Source organism: Symphalangus syndactylus, chromosome 6 (genome assembly GCF_028878055.3).
Source record: "Symphalangus syndactylus isolate Jambi chromosome 6, NHGRI_mSymSyn1-v2.1_pri, whole genome shotgun sequence".
Lineage (NCBI taxonomy): Eukaryota > Metazoa > Chordata > Mammalia > Primates > Hylobatidae > Symphalangus > Symphalangus syndactylus.
In genome coordinates this window covers 37950591-37963705 of record NC_072428.2, presented here as the reverse complement: position 1 = coordinate 37963705, position 13115 = coordinate 37950591, and the positions used below count along the sequence as shown (strand labels likewise).

Genomic DNA, 13115 nt, shown 5'->3' with positions numbered 1-13115 from the left:
TATACCCAAAAGAACTGAAAGCAGTGTCTGGAAGACATATTTGTATACTCATATTCATAGCAGCATTATTCACAATAGCCAGAAAGTGGAAGCAATTCAAGTGTCTGTCAACAGATGAATGGATAAACAAAAGCTGGCATATATATACAATGGAATATTATTCAGCCTTAAGCAGAAAGGAAATCCTGACACATGCTACAACATGGATAAACCTTTAGGACGCTATGCTCAGTGAAACAGGCCAGTCACAAAACGACAAATGTATTATAATTCCACTGAGATGAGGTATTTAGAATAGTAAAAATAATAAAAACAGAAAGTAGAACTGTGGTTGCCAGGCGCTAGGTAGAGGAAATAAGTTGCTGTTTAATGGGTGTGGAGTTTCAGTTTTGCAAAATGAAAAAGTTCTAGAGACTGGATGCAAAACAATGTGAATAACAATACCACTGAGCTGAATATTTTTAAATTGTTAAGATGATAAATTTTATGTGTATTATACCACAAAAAAAAAAATTACTGAGACATTAGGTATCCGGTACCAGTAATTTTTTTTTTTTTTTTTTTTTTTTTTTTTTTTCAGAGTTTTGCTCTTGTTGCCCAGGGTGGAGTAGCAATGGCGTGATCTTGGCTCACTGCAATCTCCGCCTGCTGAGTTCAAGCAATTCTCCTGCCTCAGCTTCCCGAGTAGCTGGGATTTACAAGTGTCTGCCACCATGTCCAGTTAATTTTTTTGTATTTCTTTTTTAGTAGACAGGGTTTCACCATATTGGTCAGGCTGGTCTCAAACTCCTGACCTCAGGTTATCCACCTGCCTCGGCCTCCCCAAGTACTGGGATTACAGGCATAAGCCACCGTACCCAGCCAGGTACCAGTAATTTTTTTTTTTTTTTTTGAGATGGAGTCTCGCTCTGTCACCAGGCTAGAGTACAGTGTCACGTTCTCGGCTCACTGCAACCTCCACCTTCCGAGTTCAAGCGATTCTCCTGCCTCAGCCTCCCAAGTAGCTGGGACTACAGGCACGTGCCACCACGCCCAGCTAATTTTTGTACTTTTTTTTTTTTAGTAGAGATGGGGTTTCACCATGTTGGCCAGGATGGTCTCAATCTCTTGACCTCGTGATCCACCCACCTCGGCCTCACAAAGCGCTAGGATTACAGGCGTGAACCACCATGACCAGCCTGGTACCAGTAATATTTTTAAAGAATCAAGGACACATCAGATTATTCAGGTTAATCTGAACATCATCTTGATCATGACTGTGAATGAAATATTACTTTAGCCTCTTCCCTTAATTACCAGATCAGTCCCAGTCTCCTCATGTTAGTGATGGGTCGGGACTAAATGATCTCCACATCTACCTCTGAAAGTCTGTGGCCTTCTACCTTCTCCAAGCACTATGCAGAGGGTAGGACAAACTGGTATTACCTCTGCCTTTTCTCGGCAATCCTCAGGATATCACAGGTTCTGGTAAACTTCTCTGACAACGCAAGGGCCAGACCACATTCCTGTAGCAGTGACCAAGCCCGATCTGGGCCCATGGCCTTAGCTAACAGAAGTGCCACATTCTCCACATTGATGGGGGAAGGCCCATCACTGAGGCTCCCATTTAGTGACTCCTGGGGGGCTGGCCTTGTCCTCTTGCTCTGTATGAGATGAAGGAGAAGCTTCCATTCCTCCACGGTCTCTGGGATCCAACCTAAACACACACAGGGAAATGTCAGTTTGACCACTCTTAGCACACTGACTGGATACAGATGGTCAAAACTGTGAAAATGGTTAATGCCAAAACATAAAAATATTCAAGAACACAATCTCATCACCCTAACACAAGTTGTTTTCTGAAAATTTGTTGTATAAATTGTTCATGAGAAAGAGAAGCCACAAAATTAACTTTGATTTTTTTCTTTTTTTTTTAAAGAGAGACAGGGTCTCACTACCATGTTGCCCAGGCTGGTCTTGAACTCCTGAGCTCAAGCAAGCCTCCCACCGCAGCCTCTCAAAGTGCTGGGATTACAGGCATGAGCTACCACACCTGGGCAGCTTCAGAATTCTTTCAACTACTCAGTAATTACCCAGGGCATATCCTATGCTAGTCACTGGATATGTAATGATGAACAGAAGAGACACAATCCCTGTACTCTTGTGGAGCCTACAGTCTAGTACAGGAGACGAAACTTAAACATGTAAGTAAATATATGCTTATAAAGTATGCTAAGCACTATGAAGAAAAAGAACAAGGAAGCATCAGAGAGAATGGCTGATTCTGCCTGGAAGATCTGAGAAGGGCTCTATGAGGAAGTGACATTGAAGCAGAAAGCTGAAAGATGAGACAAACTTAGAGGACATATGCATGGGGCCCACATAATGTGAAAACTTGGAGTAGGAGCCATCAGAAATAAGGGGCCTGCATTTCTGATAAAGGAAACATGGAAGACAATGTGACACAGGAAAGAACTTGATGAATTCAAGGAATTTTTCTTTTCCTTTTTGTTTTGAGACCAAGTCTTGCTCTGTTGCCCAGGCTGGAGTGCAGTGGTGTGATCTCAGCTCACTGAACCTCCGCCTCCCAGGTTCAAGCAATTCTCCTGCCTCAGCCTCTCAAGTAGCTCGGATTACAAGCATGAGCCACCATGCCCAGTTAATTTTTGTATTTTTAGTAGAGACGAGGTTTCACTATGTTGGCCAGGCTGGTATCAAACTCCTGACCTCACGTGATCTGCCCACCTCGGCCTCTGAAAGTGCTGGAATTACAAGCGTGAGCCACCGCGCCTGGCCAGAATCATCTTTAATTAATGGGAAATTTAAAAAAAAAAAAAAAAAAAGAGCCTAAGCACAAATTTTGGAGGAAGTCCTTGGTCTGAACCCCAGCTCCAGCATTTACTATTAGTAGCTGTGTGACTTTGGGCCAATTAACTGTCCCTTCTGTACCTCAGTTATCTGGAAAGTGGAAATAATAGTAACTATCCCCAGAGTTTGTTATCTCATTTAAAACAACATATGGAAAGCATGTAGTATAGTGCCTAACACATAGTAGGCACTCATGAAATAGAAAAGTTGCCTGTAGTTTATTCTTAATTGTGATTTCATAACATATCAAGGGCTATAGGTAAAAAACAAAAACAAAAACAAAAAACAAAAACTCCACAAATGTGACAACTAAGTAGAATCATATATTAAATATAAGATCATTGAAAGGTTCACCAAATTTTTTTGTTGAGAGGTCTGGAGTAACTTCTAAAAATTGACAACCAAGAGTAACCAGTTAGGATTGACATACCATTGTCCCCTTCCATCAGGCTCATATCATTCAGATACACAATATTGGTGAAGGCCTCTCTTCTTCTCTCCAGCTCCAAACAGAGAATTAGATATCCAGGCCAGAAACTTTAAAGAGACCAAAGTTGAAGAAAGGAATAAAAGGCCATGAGTTTATCTGGAGCTGTGCTGCCCAAAATAGTAGACACAGTCACATGTGGCTATTTCAGTTTAAATTAATTAAAAATAAGTAACATTTGAAAGTCAGTTTTTCAGTTAACATATTCACATTTCAAGTAGTCAATGGCTACATGTGGCTAGTGGCCACCATTGGACAGTTCAGTAGAATATCTCCACTATCACAGAAAGTTCTATTAGATGACCCTGATCCAGGGGAAAAAAAAAAAAAAACAACTAGCAACAAATGCTGACATTGAGGCCAAGCTCCAATTATAAGGCATTTAAGCTTTATTCACTTTATAAACTTTAAAATTCAACACAAACCTAGCATATTTCTTCTCCAAATATGCAAACCCTGGAAGTCTTCCTTGACTCTTCCCCCTCCTTCATTTGCTATATCCAGTATCAGCATGTCCCACCGCATTTTCCTTTGAAATGCCCACTGGATGTGCTCCTTTTGCTGCCCTACTAATCACCAATCCACTGATATCTGAATTACTCCAACAGCTTCCTAGCTGGCCTTCTGTCTCCAGCCTTCTCATGTATGACATCAGAAATGATCTCTAGAAAGCTCCACTTTCATTACACAATTTTTGCACCAAAAAGTTTAGTCTAAAAGGGTCTCTACTGATAACTAAATTCTTCTACCAGTTTTCAAGGTCCTGCATGATCTTGTCACCCACCACCTGGCCAGACTCAGCCCTCATTATCAATGAACAAATATGTATCAAGTGCCTACCACTATACAAATTAGATATAGACATTATGAGGGAAAAGAAAGACACAAGTCGCTATCTCCGAAAGATTATAATCCAGTTGGAGCCATAAGACAGTATCACCAGGCAATAAATAACTGACTGAAGTGTGACATGGATAATAAGCAATGCCAGTTTTCCACGCCCTTGCTCTGTTTCTCTCACCTAACTCACCCTCTCCTGGCTCCTTTATAAATACAAATCCTACCCAGGTTTTAGGTTTTACCTCCAAAATCTCACCTCCTCCCTGAGTCCTTCACCAGCAAAGCTATTGAGCCCATTTTGATCTCTCTCTTACTGTATTAATTATAAAAGTCTGTATCAATTATAATTGGTATCACATAATCTGGTGCTTAATTAAATACTATCTACATGCCTGAGAACTGGGGCTGGCAACTAAGCAAAGGGAGTAGAGGGGAATTAGCTAAGGCTATTAAAAAAAAAAAAAAAAAAAGCACGAAATTTAAATGGGAAAAAGATGTTTAATTTACTATCACTTAAAACAAAAAGGTACTTTTAAATAGCAAAGAGAATCCCCAAATATTAATGTGTATTATTCAGACCCTTAACTATAAGGTTAACTGAAATGTTTCTAACCTTAAGTTCAGTTTCTAAAAAATTCTCACTTACCCACAAGACCTGCAGATGTCTGTCATTTTCTCTTTGGTTATAAAATCTGCAGGAAGTTTAATTAGATGAAGGATCAGCTGACTGTAACCCCAGGAAAGCAAGTGTGAATGAGGCCTATGAAATGAAAAGGAATCAGTAAATTAGATAGGAAATAAACTCTAGAAAATGCTTATTTATCACCTAATAGTTAAGAATAGAGTTTAACTGCATTCTATTACTACATTTTAAAAACATTGCTATTTGGCTTTTGAAAAATTAAAAACAGCTATTTTTCATATAACCTGTTTATTTTTAAAGATCAGATACTTTAGGTAATCAAAAGCAAAAGAAATAAATTCTTTTTTCTTCAAAGATTAGATACTTTAGGTAATCAAAAGCAAAAGAAATAAATTCATTTTTTCTTCTTTTAATTCTATCATTCCATCACTCACAGATAACCATTGCATATCCTTCCAGACTTTTTGCTAGGAATATAAGACAGGCATTTGGGGGTCTTTTAAGAAGCTTCTCCTGGGGGGAAACACAAGCAATAGTTCTGACACAAGTACCAGTGTGTACTTTGTGTTAATTTTATTTTATTTTTAAAGTCCTAAATCAGGTTATGTCTAGAAATTCCTTGACATATTTTTAGGAAGAAAACACATACATACCTATCTCCCTAACCCCCCCACCCAGTTTTATCCTCTCACAGGCTTAATCACCAAGGTCTCTTAATGTGGGCCCATGAAAAACCTGCAGGGGGTCAGCTGTGCAAAGTTTTGCATGACTGCATTTTTCTAAAAGGAATCATCAGATTCTTATAGGGTGACCCCAAAAAATTTCAGAACCACTAAGAAATACACTTAATCTCACTACCATGACTTGGGTCAGTCTCTTCCATAGCTATTTCTAAAGTGAGCCCAGAATGCCATATGTGAATAAACCAGTTCCATTCCAAAGGAACACTGGAGCTTAATCCTTAGAAATAAGACCCCTAGACAGGCACAGTGGCTCACACCTATAATCCCGGCACTTTGTGAGGCCAAGGCAGGTAGATCACTTGAGCCCAGGAGATCGAGACCAGCCTGGGCCATAAGGCGAAATCTCATCTGTACAAAAAATTAGCCGGGCAGAGTGGTGTGCTCCTGTATTCCCAGATATACAGGAAGCTAAGGTTGGAGGGTTTAATCACCTGAGCCTAGGAGGTCAAGGCTGCAGGAAGCCATGATCTTAGCACCACATTCCAGCCTAGGCGACAGGTGAGATCCTGTCTCAAAAAAAAAAAAAGTAAAGAAAAAAAGAAAGAAAGAAAGAGGACTTCTTCTGTACCTGGGATAACCTTCATCATCCATTGTGCTGGTGTTTGGTGGAGCATCAAGGGACACTGCCAAAAGCAGCCAATCCAACCTTAAAGACTCTGGTTGCAGAAGGGACTCAAGAAAAGATGACCTAAGAGAAAGTTGGGGAAAAAAGTCACCAATCTTCACGCTAAGAAAGGAAACATAAATTGTGGGGAGTGTGAAGAAAACCTGATTAAGAGATGAATATAGAAGAAGAAATAACTTGAAAACTCTTCTGCTACAAAATGTCTAGAAATGCTGGTGACTAAGCTCCAAGATAACAAAGAAAATGTCAAAGGGCCAAAAAAGAAAAAAAAGGGAGAGAGAGAGAGAGAAAGAAAGAGACAAGTAAAAACCAGTGTGGCCAAGGCAGGAAGATCACTGAGGCCGTAAGTTTGAGGCTGTAGTATGCTATGATCACACCCGTGAATAGCCACTGCATCCAGCTTGGGCAACATTGTGGCAAATGTGAACCAATCAAAAGAAGAAAGGAGGAAGCTGCTAGTCTAATAAGCCAGGGGCACAGGTCACAAGTGTTACAACCATGGGGAGACAGAAAATCAGACATCAGCCTAAAAAGAGAAGAGCTGGAACTGAGATCTATGTCAATAAAAAGGTGGCAGTGAATCTACTCACTGCAAAGACAATAAGAAGCTTATCTTCTTAGTTCAGGCCCTGAATCAAGGGATTAACTTTGCACTGATCTGAGAACCCCTGAGAGGGAGTGAAGAAGTGTGGTACATGCACAGTTGTGATGTGTGCTGTGACATGTGGCAGAATGTTACAAGGCCTCCCAAATCCTCCTCTTCCATAGTATGTGCCTCAACCCCTTGGTAATTAACAGTAACATGTGACACCTGCTTATAAAAGAGAAACAATGCCCTGTCAAAAGAAAGGAGAGTCTGCAAATATGCTCTCCTTCTCACCGCTGATCTTCAGGCCTTGATTTCACCAGACTGTCTAAATAGGCCAAAATCTCAGCAGGATGATGATGACAAAGTTGTATGATATCCGATGGCAAAATGGATGGATAGAACTTGATTAAGGATCGAAGAGCAGATTCCCCAAACTTTTCATACAACCTGCATTTAAAAACAAAACACTTTAGTCTCTAATTTCAGTGAAATTACATAACTTGGTTACATTTAGGTTACTTATTACAAATGAAAATAAATATACTAACAGAAGCTGCCTCATATGCAAATGAGTAACACGTTAGAGACTAAAATACACAAAAAAATGGATGTGCTTTAGTTCATATAAACAATATATAGGACAACTTACCGGGTAGCATACACAACCAACAACGGACTATCAAAAGGAACCTCGTCATCTAGTAACTTTAACCTTGTTGGTAGATCTCCTTTTTCCATCTCCATATACACAGGATTGGAACTTGCCATTTCTGAAATATAAAGCATATCCTTTTCCAAACTTTATCTCTTAGGCGGAAATATTCAATTTATGAACATGTTCAATCAGCAATCATTAGTCATGTACCTACTGTGTGGACCTATTAAGTGCAAGGCCCAGTGTTTGTTAAGCAATGTAAGAGAAACAAATAAAAGAACAAGAGATGTAATCTCTACTTTTAAGAACCTTAAAATCAAATTGGGAAGCAAAGCATATTAAAAGTTTTAAATAAGACAAAATAACATATAATTAATACATCAGTGACTATTACTCTTAAGATAATGAGTATCTAGGCCTATATATAGCGACTGTCCATATAAGCACACATCAAAAACCAATATACATAGCTATCATCAATGCCAAGTTGCTCAGTTTTTTCTAGAACTAGTATTCCTACTCCATCTTTTAGAATTAAATTCAATGAAATTAATTTTAAAATATTTGACCTTTTTTTTTTTTTAAAGATACCAGTATAGGAAATATTCATTCTCTGAAGAACATAAGATTTGACTTTTTGGAATAGCCAAAAGTCATTTAAAATCAAGTCTGGTGAAAGAAGTGAGTGATGATCTAAAACTATTTGTGGTTAAAAAAAAAAAGTATCAATCTAAAGTAAAGTGGGTTTTTTTCCAAGTAGTTTTCTTTTTTAGTTTTTTAGAAACAGGGTCTCATTCTGCTGCCCAGGCTGGAGTGCAGTGGCGATCACTGCAACCTTGAACTCCTGGCTGTGTGTGTGTGTGTGTGTGTGTGTAGCGACGGGGTCTTCCTACATTGCCTAGCTGCAGTGCCTGTGTGCACATATGCGTGTGTGGAAAGACAGGGTCTTGCTACGTTGCCTAGCTGCAATACCTGGGTGTGTGCATGTGTGTGTGTGTGTAGAGACAAGGTCTTGAAATGTTGTCTAGGCTGGCGTGTGTGTGTGTGCTTATGTGTACGTGTGTGTAGACAGGGTCTTGCTACATTGCATAGGCTGGTATGTGTGTTTTTGTGTGTGTAGAGACAGGGTCTTGCTACTTTGCCTAGGCTGGGCAAGTATTTTTCAACTGGCTCTGAAGACAAATCCCAAATAACAGTTCCAAAAGCTGTTTCCCATACTTATAACATCATTAGAAGGGTGAGGCCTACTCACCAGGTTCTAAGAGCCAACATTCAATTTCTGATACATGCTTTTTTAAAAAAGTCATTTTTTTCCCAATCTCATTGTTTCCCATTTGACTGTGTCAGGCAATAAGTACTTTAAAGGAATTCAGAGGAGGAGGCCATTCAGAGGTTTGGGGAAGCCTGATGACTGCGTGGGAGCTAAACTAGACATATCCACCTAAATTCAAGTAAGCAGCCATATCACTCAAATTGCCCACCATGCTTCCTCTAGCCAGCACTGGTAGTAACAACTATCACTCTGGCTGATGGAGACTCTTTTCTGCTCTTCTGTGACTGGGTATGATCACATAATAGAGACAGATACAGTAAATTTACAATGAGTAATAATGTCACACATTTGAACTTACCTGAGGAGAAATAACTTGTTTCTTATTTCACACAGAAGACAATCTACCTCAACTCAGAAAAAAAAAAAATTATTATGCTTTTAACTGCTATATTTGAATTAAAGCAGATCTGTAACTATAGATCCATGTTTCTAGGAAGCTAAAATATCTTTAAGTAAGATGACATAAAAATGTATCTCTATTCACTTTTGGTAATGAATGAAAAGTTTGCTTAAAATCTAAATTATTAGAAATATGGCATCTGTTATTCAAGTAGGATTTGGAATTAAGAAAATTCACTTCTTCAAAAACATGGGACTATGGCTGCAGAAAGGGCAATGCATATAGTTTTTAGGGTATGAGAGCTGGTTTCTATGATATGTCAGGATGACATATGTGACCTTCAGCCAAGGTAGATACTGCTGGCTATGCACCAAAGTCTCTGAGGCAGACATGTAAGCAAGCTCTTCACCTATATTCATTCTTTTCTTCCTGGACAGGTTACATTTCCCAGTTTCCTTTGCAGTTAGTTGTGGCCATATGATGGAATTCTCATCAATGGAAATGCATACAGAAGAGATGTAAGCCACTACCAGGCCAGGCCTATAAGACAGTACTTTCTACATGCTTTCCCCAGACATAGCAACCCAAACACGACCACAACCCTTAAGGGAAGCTGGAGCTGAAAATAACGGAAGGAACTTGGAATGCTAGAATGCTGAATTACCACCTGGAAGACAGCTACCCACTGACCTGGAATACCTGTCCTGGACTGTTACATGCGCAAGAAATACACTTCTATTTATGTATGAGTTACTACGTTATCAGATATTTATTACAGCAGTTTAGCTACCTAAGATCTCTCTCTGCCTCAGACTGCTTATCTATAAAACGGAATAACACCATCTACTCCAAAGATTATTGTAAGGATGAAATGAGACAATGCTGAAAAGTGTTTACCATAGTATCTGCCACACAATAAGTACCCCATATAGTATTTCTGTATTAGTAAGTTGCATGAGAGATTTTCTTCTTTTAATACATCTGTATTTATAAACATTTTACTTTAATCTCAACTTCCCCAGCACTGCTCTATCATTTTCTTAATGTCATTATGAGAGAAATAAAACTAATTTCTAGGGCCAGGCATGGTGGCTCACACCTGTAATCCCAGCATTTTGGGAGGCCAAGGTGGGAAGACTGCTTTGAGGTCAGGATTTCAAGACCAACCTGGGCAACACAGTAAGACCCTATCTCTATAAAAAATGAGGAAATCAAAGGATACAGTGGCACATGCCTGTAATCCCACGACTCAGAAAACTGAGGCAGGAGGATCGCTTGAACCCAAGGGATGAAGGCTACAGTGAGCCATGATCACACCACTGCATTCTAGCCTAGGCACAGAGTGAGAGTCTGTCCCTAAAAATAAAAAATAGGGCCAGGCACAGTGGTTGATGCCTGTGATCCCAACACTTTCGGAGGCCAAGGCAGGTGGATCACTTGAGGTCAGGCGTTTGAGACCAGCCTGGCCAACATGGCAAAACCCCGTCTCTACTAAAATACAAAAATTAGCTGGGTGTGGTGGTGCACGCCTGCAGTCCCAGCTACTTGGGAGGCTGAGGCAAGAGAATCACTTGAACCCAGGAGGCGGAGGTTGCAGTAAGCCAAGATGGTGCCACTGCACTCTAGCCTGGGCAACAGAGTGAAACTCTGTCTCAAAAAAAATAAAATAAAATAAATAAAAATTTAAAAACTAATTTCTTATAATCCAGTTGTAAATTTAACCAATGTCTGAAAGAACTATTAAAAGTTAAAATGAATGGAAAACAGAATAAAGGGTTGACCAGAACAGATGTGATTTTCTACTTAAATCTTTTTTTAAACGCCCAAATTCAAAACTGCTAATGTTTTTTAATATGAATTTCTATCTTTGATAAGGCAATCTGAGTATTACCTTTCAATCCTTCAATAAAAGTATCCCAAACAGAAGGGCTATTACTGTAACTAAGCTTGATACTCTCCTTTGCTCTTTTCAAGTCCAGGAGAAAAAAGTACTTCTTCAGGAATTGGCAAGCCAGAATTTCAGGAGAGTACTGTTGCAAAGTGTGGTCCACATGTCCACTGGTGCTTTTGATCTTAGAATTCAATACATTCAACTCCAAACATAATGTTGTCAGTTCAGCCAGGTCGTTCTGAAGACCACTTGCAATGGTGCATGGAGAACATATTTGAAACAGGTCATCCAAAGACTCCCTTGGACTCCTTACACATTCACATGCTGTTTTATCAACAGTTTCTTCATTGCCTAAAGAGTCCCTTTTTTCTTTTTCATTATCTTCATCTAATATTCCCTTTTTTGATTCATTAACTAATGGTACATCCTGGTTCAATTTCAAGGATAAGTTGTCAGTATCTGAAACGTCTGAAAAGTCCTTCATGGCAAATGTTTTTTCTAAATGTGAAAGCCACTCCTGTAAAACCATTCTCAGAGACTCAGATTCAAATAAAACCAGAGGGTCCTGTAGCTTGGTCCTATACAAGACAGACAAGTATGAAATTTATGTATCATGTGTTTTTCTTAAAACAAATTAATTCATGCTAAATTAACCTAACCAATGTAACATACTCATCTGGAATAAACATTACTTTTCAACTCTTTAAATAAAAACTATCTCAACAAGATGACAAAACAGAGAACATAAACTTTGTAGTGTTTTACTAATTCTTTTTTTTTTTTTTTTTTTGAGATAGGGTCTTGTTTTGTCACCCAGGCTGGAGTGCAATGGCACAAACATAGCTCACTGCAGGCTCAAGTGATCTTCCCGCCTCAGCCTCCTGAGTAGCTGGGAATACAGGTACATGCTACTACACCCACTACACCCAGCTACTTTTGGTATTTGGGGTTTCATCATGTTGCCCTGGATGGTCTCAAACTTCTGAGCTCAAGCGATCCGCCCACCTCAGCCTTTCAAAATGCTGGGATTATACTCATGAGCCACCACGCCCACACGCCCAGCCTAATTCTTCAATTTCAATTCCAAATGAGGCTACCTCTGCCCCAAACTGTCTCAGGACCACTACTGATGGACTCAGAAAGTCATTCCCATTCTGGGCTTGTGTGAAGGCTGCCAATCTTCTCAGTAGTTTTACACACAAAGCTAGGAATACTGGAAGTCAAATACCAAAAAATTAACATGAAAAAAATCTTATTGATCCAAGAATGAAAACTTCAGTGCCTGGGTTTTTCCTATTAGTCCTAGGAAGGCAACTTGGACTTAATAAAAGGAAAGACCATTTATAGCAACTTCTCTAATCAACTATATATTTCATATAAGGCCCATAAAAGACTTACAATATAATGATTCACTTCATTTACTAAACTGCCTTGAGAAGTCACTATAAAAGGTTCTCATTATACTCACATTGCTTCTGCTGTTGCTACTTTAAGCTCCTGGAAAATGTCTTCTTCTGGAGGTGGACTAGTTACCTCTTTTTCCTCCCTAAGAAAGTGTGAAAAATAACAATAACATTCACAAGAGTTAGAGGGGATCAGAGCTTTTTTTCTGAGACAGGGTCTCACTCTGTCGCCCAGGCTGGAGAGCAGTGACGTAATCTCAGTTCATTGCAACCTCCGCCTCCCGGGTTCAAGCAATTCTCCCTGCCTCCGCCTCAGAGCTTTCTTAGACAAATATTTCTTTTTTCATTTTTTTTGTTTTTTTTTTTTTGAGACAGAGTCACACTCTGTTGCCTAGGCTGGAGTGCAGTGGCATGATCTCTGCTCACTGCAAGCTCCACCTCCCAGGTTCACACCATTCTCCCGCCTCAGCCTCCCGAATAGCTGGGACTACAGGCACCCGCCACCATGCCTGGCTAATTTTGTTTTTGTATTTTTAGTAGAGATGGGGTTTCATCATGTTAGTCAGGATGGTCTCGATCTCCTGACCTCGTGATCCACCCGCCTCGGCCTCCCAAAGTGCGTGAGCCACCGTGCCTGGCCCTTAGACGAATATTTCTCACACTTTTAAACTAAACGGCAAGTATTATACTCATGTTACATCAGACAAATAGATGAATAG

At 39.6% G+C, this 13115-nt stretch overlaps 1 protein-coding gene across 14 annotated transcripts in view; it reads right to left on the bottom strand.

The window, feature by feature from the left end:
* Positions 1-13115, bottom strand: part of HPS5 (HPS5 biogenesis of lysosomal organelles complex 2 subunit 2) — a 44177-nt gene that overhangs the window by 2151 nt on the left and 28911 nt on the right. For all 14 annotated transcript variants that reach the window (XM_055282171.2, XM_055282169.2, XM_063641036.1 and 11 more), the window contains 8 exons: positions 12462-12539; positions 10994-11571; positions 7424-7544; positions 7066-7221; positions 6129-6248; positions 4821-4934; positions 3278-3384; positions 1426-1696 (listed from right to left, as the gene is read on the bottom strand). In XM_055282171.2, coding sequence (XP_055138146.1) covers positions 1426-1696; positions 3278-3384; positions 4821-4934; positions 6129-6248; positions 7066-7221; positions 7424-7544; positions 10994-11571; positions 12462-12539 — 1545 coding nt within the window. The remainder of the gene's footprint in view (positions 1-1425; positions 1697-3277; positions 3385-4820; positions 4935-6128; positions 6249-7065; positions 7222-7423; positions 7545-10993; positions 11572-12461; positions 12540-13115) is intronic.